At 40.3% G+C, this 16,862-nt stretch overlaps 1 protein-coding gene across 4 annotated transcripts in view; it reads right to left on the bottom strand.

Moving 5' to 3' along the window:
• SMAP2 (small ArfGAP2) overlaps positions 1 to 16,862 on the bottom strand; it is a 54,923-nt gene that overhangs the window by 11,704 nt on the left and 26,357 nt on the right. For 3 of the 4 annotated variants that reach the window (XM_039255938.1, XM_039255936.1, XM_039255937.1), the window contains exons 2-4: positions 5,385 to 5,518; positions 4,017 to 4,102; positions 2,960 to 3,038 (exon numbers count right to left, since the gene is read on the bottom strand). In XM_039255938.1, the coding sequence (XP_039111869.1) occupies positions 2,960 to 3,038; positions 4,017 to 4,099 (162 nt within the window). In that variant the 5' untranslated portion in view covers positions 4,100 to 4,102; positions 5,385 to 5,518. Of the gene's footprint in view, positions 1 to 2,959; positions 3,039 to 4,016; positions 4,103 to 5,384; positions 5,526 to 16,862 lie in introns of all 4 variants that reach the window. The other variant, XM_039255939.1, reaches the window with a different exon arrangement.

Below are 16,862 nucleotides of genomic sequence, written 5' to 3'. Positions count from 1 at the left end.
AAAGATTAGACTGTCTTGGTTTCTGTTACTTCCAGTTTCACAGTGCTTTCATAGATTATAATGTTATTAGTCACATTTTTAACATCAAATAAATGTTATTTGTCACCTTTTTAACATCTAAATGCAAAAAAATCCCCCACAGAATAAACTTAAGAAGACAGGTGTATAAAAGGAAATACATTTAAAAAAATGTTCAGTCGGGGCGCCTGGGTGGCTCAGTCCGTTAAGTGTCTGACTTCGGCTCAGGTCATGATCTCACAGTTTGTGGGTTCAAGACCTGCATCGGGCTCTGTGCTGACAGCTAGCTCAGAGCCTGGAGCCTGTTTCCAGTTCTGTGTCTCCCTCTCTCTCTCTGATCCTCCCCTGCTCACGCTGTCTCTCTCTCTCTCTCTCCTAGAAATAAATAAAACATTAAAAAATTAAAAAAAAAAAGAAAGAAAATGTTAAAAAATTTAGAAAATAAAAAAATAAAAATAAAAAATGTTCAGCCTTGCTAATGATCAAAAAATGCAGTTTAAAATACTTTTTTGAGGGGCGCCTGGGTAGCTTAGTCGGTTAAGCGTCCGACTTTCACTTAGGTCATGATCTCGCGGTTTGTGGGTTCGAGCCCTGCATCGGGCTCTGTGCTGACTGCCAGCTCAGAGCCTGGAGCCTGTTTCGGTCTGTGACTCCCTCTCTCTCTGACCCTCCCCTGCTCACGCTGTCTCTCTCTCTCTCTCTCTCTCTCATAGAAATACATAAAAATTAAAAAAAAAACATTTAAAATACTTTTTTGAGAGGAGAAAGATCTCAGTAATACCTAAATGTTGATATGGATGAACTAGCACTCTTACACAATGCTGAGAATATAAAACAGTACAACTTCTGCAAAGTACACTAGCAAGAGGAAGAGATAAATACTGAAGCCCTTCAACCTAGATAATACCGTGTCTTGTAACATGTCTTAAGAAAATAATCCAAAATATGGAAATGTAATTTAATGCACCATGTAGTTCAGAATTATCTATGCTGAAGGAAAATTTAAATAATCTCTCTTGGGTCCTATATTGTCCCCTCCACAGAAGAAGAATGGTAAAATACAATGTGTGGTAAATGGTAAAATATCCTCAGTGAAGGATGTAACAATTAAAAGCTATAAACACTATATAAGTACATAAAACTATGTGATATGCTAAGTTGAATGAAAATCGTAGACAATCTATATAACTATTATAATTGTGCCTCCACAAAGTAACTACCTAGGAAAAAAGAAAGAACACACCAAGGTGATAACCATTGGTAAAGATGGTAAGAGTAGGCATAGATTTTCCACTTCAATTTTCAAAGTATCTGTAATATGATATTTTAATCACCAAAGAACACATGTGTCTATGTCTGTTCCATACATGGTATAATGTTTTAATACAGAACACTTAATTTCCCAAAGTTAAAAATGCTTTATCTGTCCATTTAAAAATAATACTCTTTAATTAACAGAACCACTTTCTTTTCAATTTGACATTAACTGTCCTCGCTTAGCAAATATTAACTCTTGGCATATAAGTCTTCACAAGGATATTATTAAAACTATGTACATCAAATAAAAAACATTTTGGTAAACAGGAGGTATATTTCCTTCCTAAGTGAAAACATTCCATGATTAAAACAGGCTGTTTGCATGGGCACAGTACACCAGCAACATAATTATGAACGAACACTATCTTCATACGGCCATGCTTCCCTCCTCCCCCATCTTCTGGATTTTCTCAGATACTCTTTTCTGACCTTGTCTGATTTCATATCTTTTGGTACAATGAACCGAGCTAAGCAGACAGACCATAGTTTTCTACAAATAAAAGGAGATGTGTGTGCTTTGCTTCCAAACTTTTTTGATGATGCCATCCAAGCTGTGCCTGTACACTGGGTTAATTCTTTCTTGGAACAGTTATGATAAATCCCAGGTCTGTTTTCTGGATGACTACAAAGTAAGAGTCCTTCACACTAAGCTCAGAAGGAATCATCTTTACCCAACTAAATGTATTACCCTGCACTTACTTGCCTACATTGAGAGTCACCTATGAGTTGATGCCCCTTTTCACACAAACCCAAAAGATCAATCTGGAGCACATTCCAATTAGTTTGACTTTAAATTGCCTGCAAGGATTTAGAGCCCTGTGTAAATTTAGTGATTTCATGGGCTAGTACATCCTCCATACTAGATAGATGATAGACAGACAGACAGGACTCATGCAAGAGCTGGAGAATTCTATACTCTCTTCTCTATACTTCTGCAGATAAAGAAATAGTCAATTATCCCTATGCAAATTTACTGTAGAATCTTGTCAAAGACTTTTTTAGGTCCAAATAATCATATTGGTTCTCCTTTAGCTGTCATTAGTCAGATCGAGCTTCTTCTTCCAGAAACCATGTTGTACTTCCTCCTTTATGTGATACTTGCCCTAGTTATCAGACATTGTATTTCAGATTCTAACCACATGCCTAGGATGGAAAGCGGGCTTGGCAACTAGTAGTCTCCTTCTAAGACCTTCTCAGGAATGGGGTCCCACTGGCAATTAGCCCATCAACCCACTGGAAATACATGCTGGCCAAACTGAAGAAAACTCAGGTGATTTAATTAATTGTGTTGACTTCATTTACAGAAAAAATGCATACACACACACACACGTTTACACATATTATTGTTTCATCTAGTATGCCCAACATGTCCATTTGGAGAAATAATCTGGAACTGGGAATCACAAATATCTAAATACATGTCAAGGCAAAGAACTCACTGATGATTTGCCCTGTCTATCCCTAATGCAGAAGTCTGCTCCATATTTCATGGTCTTGGCTCAATAACTGGCTTTTTTCTACTTTTTAAAAATGGCTTTGGAGTATTTCAGTAGCTCTTCTCAAATTGTTTCCTGGCCTGATTAATAAGCAAATTACTCATTATGAACAAAGCTTGATAACCAACCCTAAAGGCATTGATGTCCAAACTTCGGTCCATGTATTTCTTCTTCTCATATTTATCTCGAATAAATCCCTCGACAGCTCTGCAGAAAGCTTATTAAGGGTAAATCAAACAAATCTTTCCCACAGTATGAGTACGACAGGTCAATCTGTATTCAGTGGAACATTGTTCTCCTCTCTCCCTCCTGCCTGGTTTCTCCATATGGCTCCAGTTTCTTCACATAAAGTTGCCCCTCACCAAAACCTTACAACCTCCTTCACAGGTACTGCAGGGAATCACCATTTCCTATGACTTTCCTTCAGGGTAATGATAGCATCAAATGGGATTATTCTTCATATTGACATTAGAGGAAATTGTGGCTTTTCTAGAATACAGGTAAAGCAGTCAATGATCTATTTTAAAGCCCTTAGGTCAAAAGGCCTTAAACAAAGGCAACAGTGTGCCCTTAGAGCGATAAACCCTTGCGTCCTACTACCAAATTCCAATCAGTGTGTCTTCTGCAGGGCCCCAAATCTGCATTTTAACAGGTTCCAACTGCACCCAACCAAAGGCAAACTCTGAAGAAACAGTCTATAAACCACTTTTGTGAAGCACTGCCTTTAGGGGGTTTGGTTTTGTGAGTAGGGTGCTATCCCCTGTTGAGGGGTGGGGAAGAAGATTATTGATTAACTGGTCGATAACAGTTAATTCTTTCACACAGGACGTAGAAAAGGCATTAAAAAATGGATGGTAGTTTTACTGATTCAATACAGCACAGTAATCTATTCTTTTCAGCACACAAGAGTTTCATAGATGCCAAAACTATCAGCGATGTCACTTTATGGAAGAATTCAGTGAACTACTTCAGTCTTAATTCCTGAATGAATCTTCCCCATGTGACAGCACCATTCCGACATCGGAAAGTATACATATACTTTTTGTATGTGTTGTTGGCAGAAGAGAGGAAAGCAAGACTTTGACTAAACCACATACAGATGGCCTGGTCAGATCACGGGGCTTGGTGACTTTCCCCAAACACCAAAATACCACTCAGCCTTCTAAGTTGCTCCAAAAAAGATACGGGTCTATTTGAGGTCGCCGAAAAGTCTCAGGAAGATAGGCTTCATAGAGTCGGTTTGCTTTTCCGTTCCCCATCTCTTGCATGCACTGCAACCAAAGAGATGGCGACACACGGAATGTCAGATAAGAAAAGAACTGGAAAACTTCTCACCCAGCTTCAGCATTTTACAATTGAAGGACCACCTGACAATGGCAGAACCAAGATGTATGTGCATAACTGATTCCCAGTCCACCATTCTCTCCACTGGCAACCATTTGCTCCCATTGTCGTTCCCACCTCCCTCCCCCAGTTCTTTTTATTGAAAGATTCGTCTGACAAGATGCATTTAATTCAGTAACAATTCAAGATCCCATTTAAAAGCCCAAGACACATAACTACCAATCAAAATGTCTACTAGATAGGCAATAATCAGTACCTAATCAGGCAGGCAGTAATTGGGCAATAACTACAATTCTGAGTTTATCCTATTAATTAATGTATTCAATTTTATTACCAATAAATGTGTTTGCCATGAAGCCTTTGAAATAGATTCCTTAGCACTTATGAGGGACAAATAAATCCCAAGATCTTTTAAATCTTCAAATTCCCAAATACCTCCATGGCATGTAATTTCCTTCATAAGATATAATAAAGTGTAACTGAAAAATAGAACTAATCTTTTAGACTTTTAGTGAATCTATAATATAAAAGCAGTCTAATTTCTAAAGCCATTTTCCAGTTAAGAATAACCTCTTATTCCTATTACCAACTTTAGCAACTGTTTTCTTTAGATCCTTTCTTCCCCTTTCTACCCCCCAAAAAAGAAAAAAAATTAAATTACTTTAAAGGTTTCAGAGCAGGAAGTAAATAAATAGAGAAAATGAAGCCATATCAAGGTGCAGATTTTAAGCCATCTAGGCTCACTAACTTAAGTATCTCACCCCCAGCCCACCAACCTGACAGAAAACAAGATTCACATATACACTTTAGCAATAAAATATTGTAAGTCTATACGTTGGAGGATGTGTGTGTGTGTGTGTGTGTGTGTGTGTGTATGTGAGACTATCTAAAACTACAAATGTTAGATTTGGAAATGCCACGGGTCTCAGAAAATAATCTAAAGATCCTCATTTATACCTTGGGGGTATATCCATGGGATCCTAGACCACAGACTATGTTTTGAAGGAAGTAAAATATAAGTAGAATAACTTGTATCTTAACTATAAAGATCAAGAATTTCTCTATTAAGGTATAAGAATTTGACATAAGTGTTTGACAACTAAATTTTCCTTTACCTTCCCCTTTGTGCCCAGTCTGACTGAAATTCATCCAGAACTGTTCTTATGTGAAATCTGGGCGCAGCTGACTCACTGTTGGGCTATTAAGTACCTGAATCTGTTCTTGAGTCCACTGGTCGAGGTTAACTGATTTTACCCTGGATATGTGCACCCCCAGATTCCTGTGGATTCCAGCACACCGTATGCAGATGAATACACCAATGTTCCAGGAGGCCCATCGTGGCCCTGTGAAGGTTGAGAATAGGGCATTAAAATACAAATTGAATCAACATTCAAGGTCCAAGCTGGAATATTTAGATTATCAGACAGTTCTGCTAGAACATAAACGAGAGAATTGTTACCGCATTCACCTTTTTTATTGATTTTGTTCACCCCTCCATGGATCAGCACTTTTTTTTTAAGTTTAGTTTAAATTTAAGGGTACAGTACAGTGTTTTTTTAGTATATTCACACAGCTGTGCAATCAACACCACTATTTAATTCCAAAACATTTCAATACCCCCAAAAGAAATAACAAACCCCTTAACAGGCACTCCCCATTTCCTCTCAACTCCTACCCATCCCAGACCCCTGGCAACCAGAAATCTTTCTGTCTCTATAGATCTGCCAATTCTGGACATTTCATGTAAGTGGAATCATACAATATGTGGGCACTCGTGTATGGAGTGGCTCTGTACAGTGTCTGATAATATGACTGTTAAAATGCAGAGTTATTACGCTGTTACTTATATAAAAATATCCTAGGAGAACAGTGCAAATTCATGTCACACTCTATGTAGTAGCTGACATGAATACCTTTCTCTCAAGAAACTTTTCAATGGTGGTGGGACCTGGATTCAGCTTTCCTACTAGGAAAAAAGATACAGACATGCTATGCCAGCCCCCATCTCAGCCTGAAATTTAGAACTTTGTTTATCTTCCCTTCCCCATCAGGCCTATAAAATATGCATCCTGATTAACTTGATAGGATCCTCTCCCTTGGAGATGGTGTCCCTACTTTACCCAACCACACAATTATCTCGATTCAAGATCGTCAAATAATAAAGATGTTTGTTACAATAAAAAAGAAATCTTGGATATATATTTTAATAAAAAGAACTTGCCAACTTTGCTCATCCTGATAATCACTCTGGAAAATCACTCCTCTTTAGTTTTTATACAAAAAAGAAACAACTTGTTTTAATACAATACCTGCCCAAAAAATTACTGAAAAGTCACTAGTATTTATTCTCTGTTATTCTACTAGAAGAAAATTTACCACATAAAATAAGCACGCCATCACAGTTAGAGGTTTCAATAAAGAATGAAAAGACACACAGATTTTTTTTTTTTTTACAGAGATAAACGGAGCCTGTGTTTGGAAGAACCAAGGGCACCAGACTTCAATTCTTTCAGACACAATCATTTGGTTAGTCTGCAGGTTTTGACAGCAGGGTTTGAAAAAAAATTTTTTTTAATGTTTATTTATTTTTGAGAGAAAGAGAATAAGCGGGGGTGGGTCAGAGAGGGAGACACAAAATCCAAAGCAGGCTCCAGACTCTGAGCTGTCAGCACAGAGCCCAACACAGGGCTAGAACTCAAAAACAGTGAGATCATGACCTGAGCTGTAGTCGGATGCTTAACCGACTGAGCCACCCAGGCGCCCCTGACAGTAGTTTTAATGAAGCAATGCTAAAATCGTATGGCAGAAAAGTATCCTTAGAAATCTGAATTCATCATTATTATAAATAAGAATGTAATTTTTATAGCATTCAAACATTCTGGCAAATATTACAAATGCAGGAGCTCAAATCCTCCCTATAACCACCAGGTGGTGTTCTCTGCTTGAAATTTTATCCCAATAACTTAATGCTATTATTTTTATAGGCTCCAATTTATCTTCTAAGAAGACCTTCAGTCCCTTGAAATCCCTAGACTGACTTGCATAGTGGGGCTGCCACACAGTTAATACACACAAATGATTAACACACATCTTTCAGTCGCAAGAAGATATAGGAAAAACAAAATGAGAAGCCTAAAGAGATGTGAATGCAGATTCTTAGGGTGTTGTGTGTCTACTCTGGGCTACAGTTTTCATAAAGGAATTCAGATAAGATTTAAGTTATATAAATGGGACCAGGGGTGCTTGGGTGGCTCAGTCAGTTGTGCATCTGACTCTTGTTTGGCTCAGGTCATGATCTAAGGGTGGTGAGATCAAGCCTTGCATCGGCTCTGCACATGCACACACTTTCTCTCTCAAAAAAAAAAAAGAAAAAGAAAAAAATAGAAAAAAGGACCAAAAGTTCATGTTTCTTTACCATTTTCTCTTTGCTCTAGATTCTAGAACTAATGACAAGATAGTTAAAATATATTTGTTTCCTAACACAATCAGAAGCCACAACACTAATTAAAAGTTAGCTGCGGAATGTTCCACTGTTTGCTTCCTGGTTCTAAGTCCAAGAGAGATTCCCAATCATCTAAGCTACTGCCACTACTGTGGAATTTCTCCAGCTCTCATTCCAGAGCATGTAAAGCCCTTTTGCCTCTGAGGAATACAAGACCGAGATCTGATACTCTGGAGCCACTGACAAGGCCTCAGTACAGAGGCAATAATAGTTAATGCAGGCAATAATATTTTCATGAAAAGTCAGAGGAGAGTCTCATCGGTTCCCCTCCCACATCTCTCCACAACCCTTTCCCAGGGAAATAGTAAGAGTTCTAGCTCAGACACTCAGCATCCTTTAGTTTGCAGGCACTACATTTACTAGTCAATAACTGCATGCTCCATGAAAGATTCTAAAATTGCAGAAGAGAAAAACACAAAAGGCAAAAGTTACTTTATATGGTTGAAAATGTAGGGGAAAGGTAGTATTATTAAAAGTACAATCTGGGGCGCCTGGGTGGCTCAGTCGGTTAAGCCTCTGACTTCACAACTCAGGTCATGATCTCACGGTTCGTGGGTTCGAGCTCCCCATCGGGCTCTGTGCTGACAGCTCAGAGCCTGGAGCCTATTTCAGATTCTGTCTCCCTCTCTCTCTGCCCTTCCCCCACTCATGGTCTGTCTCTCTCTCAAAAATAAATAAATCATAGGGGCGCCTGGGTGGCTTAGTCAGTTGAGCGTCCGACTTTCGCTTAGGTCACGATCTCGCGGTTCGTGGGTTCGAGCCCCGCGCCGGGCCCTGTGCTGACTGCCAGCTCAGAGCCTGGAGCCTGTTTCGGAGTCTGTGACTCCCTCTCTCTCTGACCCCTGCTCACACTGTCTCTCTCTCCCTCCTAGAAATAAATAAAACATTTAAAAAATTAAAAAAAAATAAACCATAAAAAAAAATTTTTTTAAGTACAATCTATGCAGTCAGAAAAAAACTCATTAGCTGTGTGGGCTTCAGAGATACTTAAATTTTCTAAGCCTCAGCTTCCTCATCTATAAAATGTGTATCTCACAGAATACAGACGGACAATATAAGAGAGCTCCATGAAATAACATGGTACAGAATGAGATTTCCGGAACCCATCTCCCACTCATCTTCACTGTAAAGGCTGGCTAACTCATTTGTATGCGTATACCAACACTATGCAACATCACAGAATGCTTCTTTTTAGACAGGAATATGAGTTCCAGTCCTAAAATGTCAGAACCAAAACTGACTGACTGAATATCCGAAAGAAGAAATCTACCCTGGCTCCCATTTCGAATCTTCTGAAGACCATGAAATTTTAACCAGCTTCCTTTATCTCCCTGAAAATGTTCCTTGAGAATACACTATCTTAAATCTCCACCTATTCCCCTTCTCTGCTTTACTCCTCACCCTGCCTTTGTGCCCACACGTCTTCATGACACAGACAAAGGCCCAAAACTGTCAACCTGACGTGCTTGGATTCCACAGTACCTGGCACTGCTGCTACCAAGGCCTGCCTACTTAAATCTGGTAAACTTAATGGTTCAATGCACAGTGGTCATGGCAATGAAGAAGAAAACACAGAAGATACCACTTTGAAGCTGAAAATGGAAAGAGACTCTGAGAGGCAATATTCTGAACTATTTTGAAAGCAAACAGAATAGAAAGGCAATATAAATTAGCACAACACAAGAACAAGGTCCTGGATAAGTGAACATATTCCACAGGTGCTTAACAGCAGGCTCTGAAGCATTAAACAATATTAAAATTAATCTGTAATCACTCGGTAATAAGCAATCATGAAAATTTAAAAAGTAAACAGATTTGGCTGATCTATTAAGAATTCGACTGTAGGGGCGCCTGGGTGGCTTAGTCGGTTAAGCGTCCGACTTTCGCTTGGGTCATGATCTCACGGTTCGTGGGTTCGAGCCCCGCGTCGGGCTCTGTGCTGACTGCCAGTCAGAGCCTGGAGCCTGTTTCAGTCTGTGACTCCCTCTCTCTCTGACCCTCCCCTGCTCATGCTTTCTCTCTCTCCTAGAAGTAAAACATTAAAAAAAAAAAATTAAAAAAAAAAAAAAAAAGAATTCGACTGTAGTAAGTACCAGCCCAGTATCAGGGAAATCTAGGTTTATACTGACTAGCTGCCATGTGTTTTGACAAGTCTCTCTAGGCTTATGTTTCCATTTGTAAAATGGAAAGCATATAAGTAAACACTATTTACAGTCAGCTACTGGACAGTTTCTACATACCAACTACTGCTGCCCTGCTGTAAATTTCCTTTGCTGCTACAACTTCCCCCACCACCAAAGCTGCTAGTCTTTGTGGGTTCTGGGCTTGAGAAGTCAGCAGAGAGAAGAAAACTAGAGTTACAGATAGCTTGAAGCTACTATTATAATAATTACAGCTTGTTGATCTCTAACCTATAGAGCTCCAAACAAATAAATATTGAGCAAAAGAAAAACACACTGGGTGCCTGGATGGCTCAGTTGTTAGGCATCTGACTTGGGCTTAGGTCATGATCTCACAGTTGGTGATGTCAAGTCCCACACTGGGTGAGCTCATGCCCTGCTTCTGCTGAGCTCGAGCACTGCTTTGGTGAGCCATAGTTCTCTCTCTCTCTGCCCCTCATGTGATTCTCCTCTCTCTCTCTGCCCCTCACTCACTTGAGCCACCCCCCCCAAAAAAAAGAAAAAGAAAAACACACTGATAAATTGATGGCTACCCATAGGAAGATTTGTCAGCATCACCGAGCTGTTGAAAAGCTCTTCAACAGGAAGGGTCAAGGAAAAGAATCTCTTCCATCTTACTACATCCAAGCTCTGTTGAATCTACCCTGGAAACTCCCTGAATCTATCAATCTCTACCTAAACCTATAAGCATTCATTCTTGGAACATTACTTACTACATACCTACTATGTGCTAAACACTCTGCCTGCCTACTAGGGATACAAAGCAGAGATGTACAGATGAGATCCGCAGATTCAACAAGCTCACAGACTAATTGGTCTCCAGCCTCCTACCAGAATAAACTTTCTTTAAAAAAAAAAGTTTATTTATTTATTTTGAGAGTCCTTATTTTGAACATTCCTCCTCCACACCCTGCAAGTGAGCAGGGGAGGGGCAGAAGAGAGAGGGAGACAGAATGTGCTGTCAGCATAGAGCTGGACTGGGGACTTGAAATCACCAATTGTGAGATCATGACTTGAGCCAAAATCAAGAGTTGGATGCTTAACGGACTGAGCCACCCAGGTGCCTCAGAATCTTTCTAAAACTCAAATCTGTACAGACCAGAAGCCCAAATATTAACTTTACACATGTCTTACATATAGATGTGAAAATGTAAACTGGCACAAATTTTCTGAATGGCATATTCCAAACTGAGCTCTCAGTATCGACACAAAACCTGCTCTTTCTCCATCCTTCTTAGGGTCTTAGTCAATTACACCTCCACCCATTCAATTGCATCAGTCAGATTATGTACACCCTTTTCCTTCAACCCCCATATCTACACCATCATCGAGATCAAAATATCTCTCAGTTCAGTATCCCTTCTCTCCATTGGCAATCTTATTTCTCTAATATAAAGTCTCCAGTCTCCTGGGCTGGCGCAATAACCTCCTGATGCCTCCCCACTTCTATGGTCTCTTTTCCTCCAGCCCCAAAACAAAACCATTCTCCACAAAACTGGAACTCTTAGAGAAGCAAAAGGGACCTTGCCATTCGGCCATGTAAAACCCTTCTGTGAAAGGCTTCCTACTCTCACTATTGGATTAAAGAACAAAACCCTTAAGATGACCTCCAAAGTCCATGTGATCTGGCCTGCGCCTACTTCCCCAGTCTCTCAACTCCAATACCAGTCTTCTTGCATTTCCTCAAGGCACCAGGACATTCCTTACTTGGCTTTTGGCCTTTACACATGATCCCACTGCTTAAAAAGCTCTCTCCTCAATCACCATCTGCCACTTACAGCCTGGTCAACTCCTGTATCTATCAAAGGTCTCGCTGAAAAATTTCTTCCTCAAAGGAACTCCTTGGTCTCCCAATCGAAACCAGGTAATAATCTCTCTTCCATCTTTTCTTCTGGTTTTTGCATTTTATTACAGAAAATGTCAAACATACAAAAGCAGAGTATAATTAACCACTACCTTCTGCAGTTATCAACCTCTGGCCAATGTTTTTTCAGTTTCTCTTTCTCCCAACCTTGGAACATTTTGAGGCAAATCTCAAACATCATACCATTTGATTTGTACATGATTTGGTGTAAGTCAGGAAAAGATAAGGACTTTTAAAGGTTATAAACTTTCATTTACCCTTTAGTTTCTAAAGCCGTACAACATTTTATCATATTTTTATTTGTCCAATTGTTTACCATGTCTCTTCCACTAGACTGTAAGTACCACAAGAGGAGAGAGCAGATCTGTGATATTCACTGGCATATTCTCAGGGCATAGCACAGCTCCTCACAGCAGCAAAATTTATTTTAAAATTATTTAAAAGTAAGAAAATCCTTTGGCATCCCCCTTCCAACTCACTCAATTCATCAGAAAAAGAACAGGTAAGAATTTATCAGGGAAACAACAGGTCAAGTACACAAAGAAGTATATTAAGAATATTAATATATTAAGAATGTTTTAACAAAAATTAGAAACAACAGATTATATAAACGTTGTAATTCTCCTATAAACATTTCCATGCTATATTAACTTTAAAATCCAGTTTTAAAATAGTACATGCAGAGCAATTCCATTTTAAGAATGCGAATGGGGCGCCGGAGTGGCTCAGTTGGTTAAGCGTCCGACTTCGGCTCAGGTCATGATCTCATGGTTTGTGAGTTCGAGCCCTGCGTCAGGCTCTGTGCTGACAGCTCAGAGCTTGGAGCCTGCTTCAGATTGTGTGTCTCCCTCTCTCTCTGCCCCTCCCCCACTCGTGTGTGTGTGTGTGTGTGTGTGTGTGTGTGTGTGTGGTGTGTGTGCGCGTGCGTGCGCACGCGTGCGATCACTCGCTCTGTCTCAAAAATGAATACACGTTAAAAAAAAGAATGTGAATAAATATAGACATATGCACAGAAAAAAATGTCTGGAAGAATACATGTAAAATATTAAAAGACATTTTTTCTGGGTATCTATTTTCTTCTTTATATTTTTACGTACTTACTGAATTCTTTGCAATGAACCTATATTACTTTTGTAATGAGAAAGAACAGTACAGGAATTTTAAAAATGTCACAACCACCCATGACTCCTTACTGGCTGCAAGAGAGGCTGAAACTCCTTAACATGACATGTAAAGCCCCCTAAAAACTGGTGCTTTATACACATACTGAGGAAATCATCACTCTGAAATCTGCCACGCACTCACACCTGTTTGCCTACACTTCTTCCTACCTAGAATGGCTTTCTCCCCATTCCCTGATTCACAAACTCAAAATCCAGTCCCATGTCACCTCCTCTGTGAAGCCCTCTAATGAAAGAAATCTTGACCTTCTTTATGGCTAATAGTCACTGGGTACTCTGTTCTTCTAACACTCAATATCTTATTAGAGCTAGTTGCTTACGGTCTCTCTTGCCCTAAATAGGATGTGAGCTCTAAAAGGCAAGGGCCACGCTCCTTCATCATTTATCCCAAATACTTAACACAATGCAAGCAACTAGTATATCCAAAACTAATATTTTTTAAATGAAGTCATCGATAAGATACATAATTTTTTCTCCTGTTTTTCAAAATGAATGGAGATGTTTCCAAACACCTTAAAGATGAAGCTACCACACAGAAAAGGGATTAAGTTACTTTGGTGAGGCTCCAAAGGCAGAGCTAGCACCAGTGAGTACAAGTGGATTTTAGCATACTCAGGGGAAGAATTCTGAAACAATTAAGGCTGTGTGGAAACAAATGCAGCCTATCCTGAGATGGCAGAATCCAGTTAAGTGCAGGTGTTCAAGCGGAGGATCGATGATCACTTCTCAGGGCAGAGGCATGGTCCCTGCATGACCACTTCTTCCATCACAGTTCTACTGGCTGATTTGTAGGTAATTGTGGGGTCCCTTCCTGCCTGACATTCAGTGGTTCTGGATGCAACATGAGATACTCAATGTCTGAAGATGTTAGGGCTCAATGGAGCCTGTGACTGGCACTGAAGCCTGGTGTGAATGTGACAGACACGTGAGGAAGAGGCTGAATAAACAAACTCTGGTTTGAAAACAGAGGTTCTTTCTCCTTGACTTGGCCTGTCATTAACTCCAACATGAAATTTGGGAGGCAAAGTGCTGAAGGGGCAGTGATTGTTTGAAGAACAATTCTAATAATAGTTACCTCAGTTCCACTCACCATATCCCTCACCCCATTTCACTAGGAAGAAGAATACACAGCAATGTCAGTGCCGTCATGGAGAAGTGAAGTAAGGCTGCTGAGAGGTATGTCTACCAGCCTGTTTTCATCCATACAAAAGGGACTTCACTTAGTTCCCTCTTCCAAAATAACAATAAACAGAAACTCTGAACTTCTGTAAGGACGAACATTTTAAGGAACAAGCACATCAGAACAAAGGCTTACTCAATCGACCTCTGCTCTCAGAATGTTCTGCAAGAGAAGTTCCTTTCCATCCGGTCTCTCTTGCAAGAATGTTGTTTCCTTTTTCCAAAAAGAGACACCGTTCACATTCATATAGTTGGAAAAAAAAAACCCAGAAGTTAAGCTTTTTAAATGTCTGAGACAAAGCAAATTGAAACATTTCTGAGACTGATTAGAGAATAAAGGTAAATACTACACCAAGAAATTTTAATTTGGGAAACCCGAGGTAGAAAGAACCGTAGAAGTCACGAAGTCTAATCCCTCACTGAACGTAAGCAACCATTCTACAGGTGACCGCCTAGGTCCTCCCTGAACAGCTCTGGAGCTAAGTCACTTACAGACCATTTCTTTTCTTTTCTTTTTATTTTTTTTTTAATTTTTTAAATGTTTTATTTATTTCTGAGAGAGAGAGAGAGAGAGAGAGAGAGAGGCAGCATGAGCAGGAGGAGGGTCAGAGAGAGAGGGAGACACAGAATCTGAAACAGGCTCCAGGCTCTGAGCTAGCTGTCAGCACAGAGCCCGACGCGGGGCTCGAAACCACGAACCGTGAGATCAACGGACTGAGCCACCCAGGCGCCCCAATTATAGACCATTTCAAAAGGCAGTCACCTCTACTGTTAGATGGCCCTCATTATTAGAGGGTCTTATACTGAGTCCCATTATTCTACATTTTTATCTCCTGGTGCTACTTCTATACCCCTCCCATATTTACATAAAAATACCTCAGGTATGCAAGATAAAGATGGAAGTTTGGAGATTCTAGCAGAAGATAGCAGCTATCATACACTCAACCAAAATATGAGATAGGTGAACCAACTCAATTGAGGGTGGCAGTGATAAAACAGAGGTAGCCATCAGCTTGCTCTGACATCGGGAGATGAAGCAGAGCAACATTATCCTCCTCCCAGGTAACCAGGAAAAGGTCAGTGAGTCCAACACTGCGAAGTACTCATTGATGAAATGATTAGTCAACTTAAAATGGCTTTTCTCTAAAGACATTAAAGCTAAGAAATCAGTCAGGGAAGCAGACACTCTTCACCTTTCTGTAGGTGTTAGCAGTGCTTACAGACCAGGATTTGCCTGGACTTTGCTCAGCCCTGGGTGAGGGAGGACCAAAAATTAAATACAACCAAAAAAGAGCCTGTAGGAATAACATAGCCAAAGGGCCCAAAACAAGGCACATGTCTACAAGCTGAGTACAGCAACTCTGTACAGTGGCTATTCATTTCCTTTAAATCCTAGCAAACCCAGTAATTGCTCTGAACTAGTCCAGAACGTGCTTGTACATATCTCATGTTATTTACTTAGCCCCTGCTACCCACAGAGCTAAAAATATGGGTTATCTAGGCTGTACCACAAAATCAGCTGTTTGACTTCAGGCAAGTCAATTCACTTCTCCAAGAGTCAGTTTCCTTACCTAGATTAGTTTATCTCTGAAACTTACCTCTTCTAAAGGGTAGTAACAGTATCTCTAAAATTCACTGAACTACTCTGAAAAGACTAAAGGAAGGGCAGCTAACTTTCAGTAAACCTAAGGCCACCCCAGGTTTACCTTCCTGGTCTGTTGAAGGTAGGGATTCACTGCAGGTTAGGCTATATAACTCGTCCTCTCTGTCTTGGCAGTGAGATAACTAGTGCATACTTAGGTGATCTTACTGCTAATAAAGAACTACCAAATCAACCGACCTGTATCATTCTTACTCAACTCTTCAGAACACTTCAGAAGGGAAAGGACAGGATCCTAATTTGGCTTTTTTTTTTTTTTTCTTTGGCTCTGAAAAGGACACTCTGGCAAAGGCAAAGTATGTTCTGATGATGTCATCACCCCATTCAAAGACATGTGACTGGACCTCCATGGTCAAGTGAACTCCAAAATCCTAAGTGTGGCTTAAATTCTTGCCCGATCCGGGCCTTTCTAGAATCAATTCTCCTCTCTTGGCCTGTATATACCAATGGAGACATCACTTCCCCCTTAAAACCGTGTGTACAGGTGCCAGCTGCTATGTTCCAGCCTCACAGAGAAATGTCAGAGGGTCAATCCTACCCACAGACACCCAGAGGCCTTTTTCACATTCAGGGCCAGGGCACAGACAGAGGGACGCCGGGGCACGGTAAGTCCCTGATTCCAAACAGGGGGCCTCCTGGCTGCCACAAATTGTCTTTCCAGCCAGTCCTGGACCAGCTGTTCTCAGTGCTGGCTGAAAGCTTGAGACAAGGTTCCAGTCTCTCAGGGTTTCCCCGGGAGGTTCTGGTATGTGCTGCTATGATTGTTTTTATAGTAAAAAGCCAACATATTTTAAGGAGAGGAAAAGAGCTAGTCAAAAGATTTTCTGCCCGGGGTTGAAGAATCTCATCGAGTTGGTGAGATGAGGCTGAGTGCTCAAGCTGATGCCACAGGGGATGTAACAAACACAGCATATGGCAAAAGAGACAAGTCTAAACATGTCTACTTCTTCACTTAAACACACAGTAGGCCTTCTCAAAAAAGAATAGAAAAGTGAGCCCCCTACACTTTCATTTCATGCGGTGAGGACAGCTTGCCTTCGAGGACACACATGGGTCACTCAAAGATACTTCGAAATCTCTCCAATTCTTAGGGACTGGCGCCAAAACACTAAAAGCATCTC

Source organism: Hyaena hyaena, unplaced genomic scaffold (assembly GCF_003009895.1).
Source record: "Hyaena hyaena isolate Hyena2069 unplaced genomic scaffold, ASM300989v1 scaffold_551, whole genome shotgun sequence".
NCBI lineage: Eukaryota > Metazoa > Chordata > Mammalia > Carnivora > Hyaenidae > Hyaena > Hyaena hyaena.
This window is presented reverse-complemented; position numbering and strand designations above follow the sequence as displayed.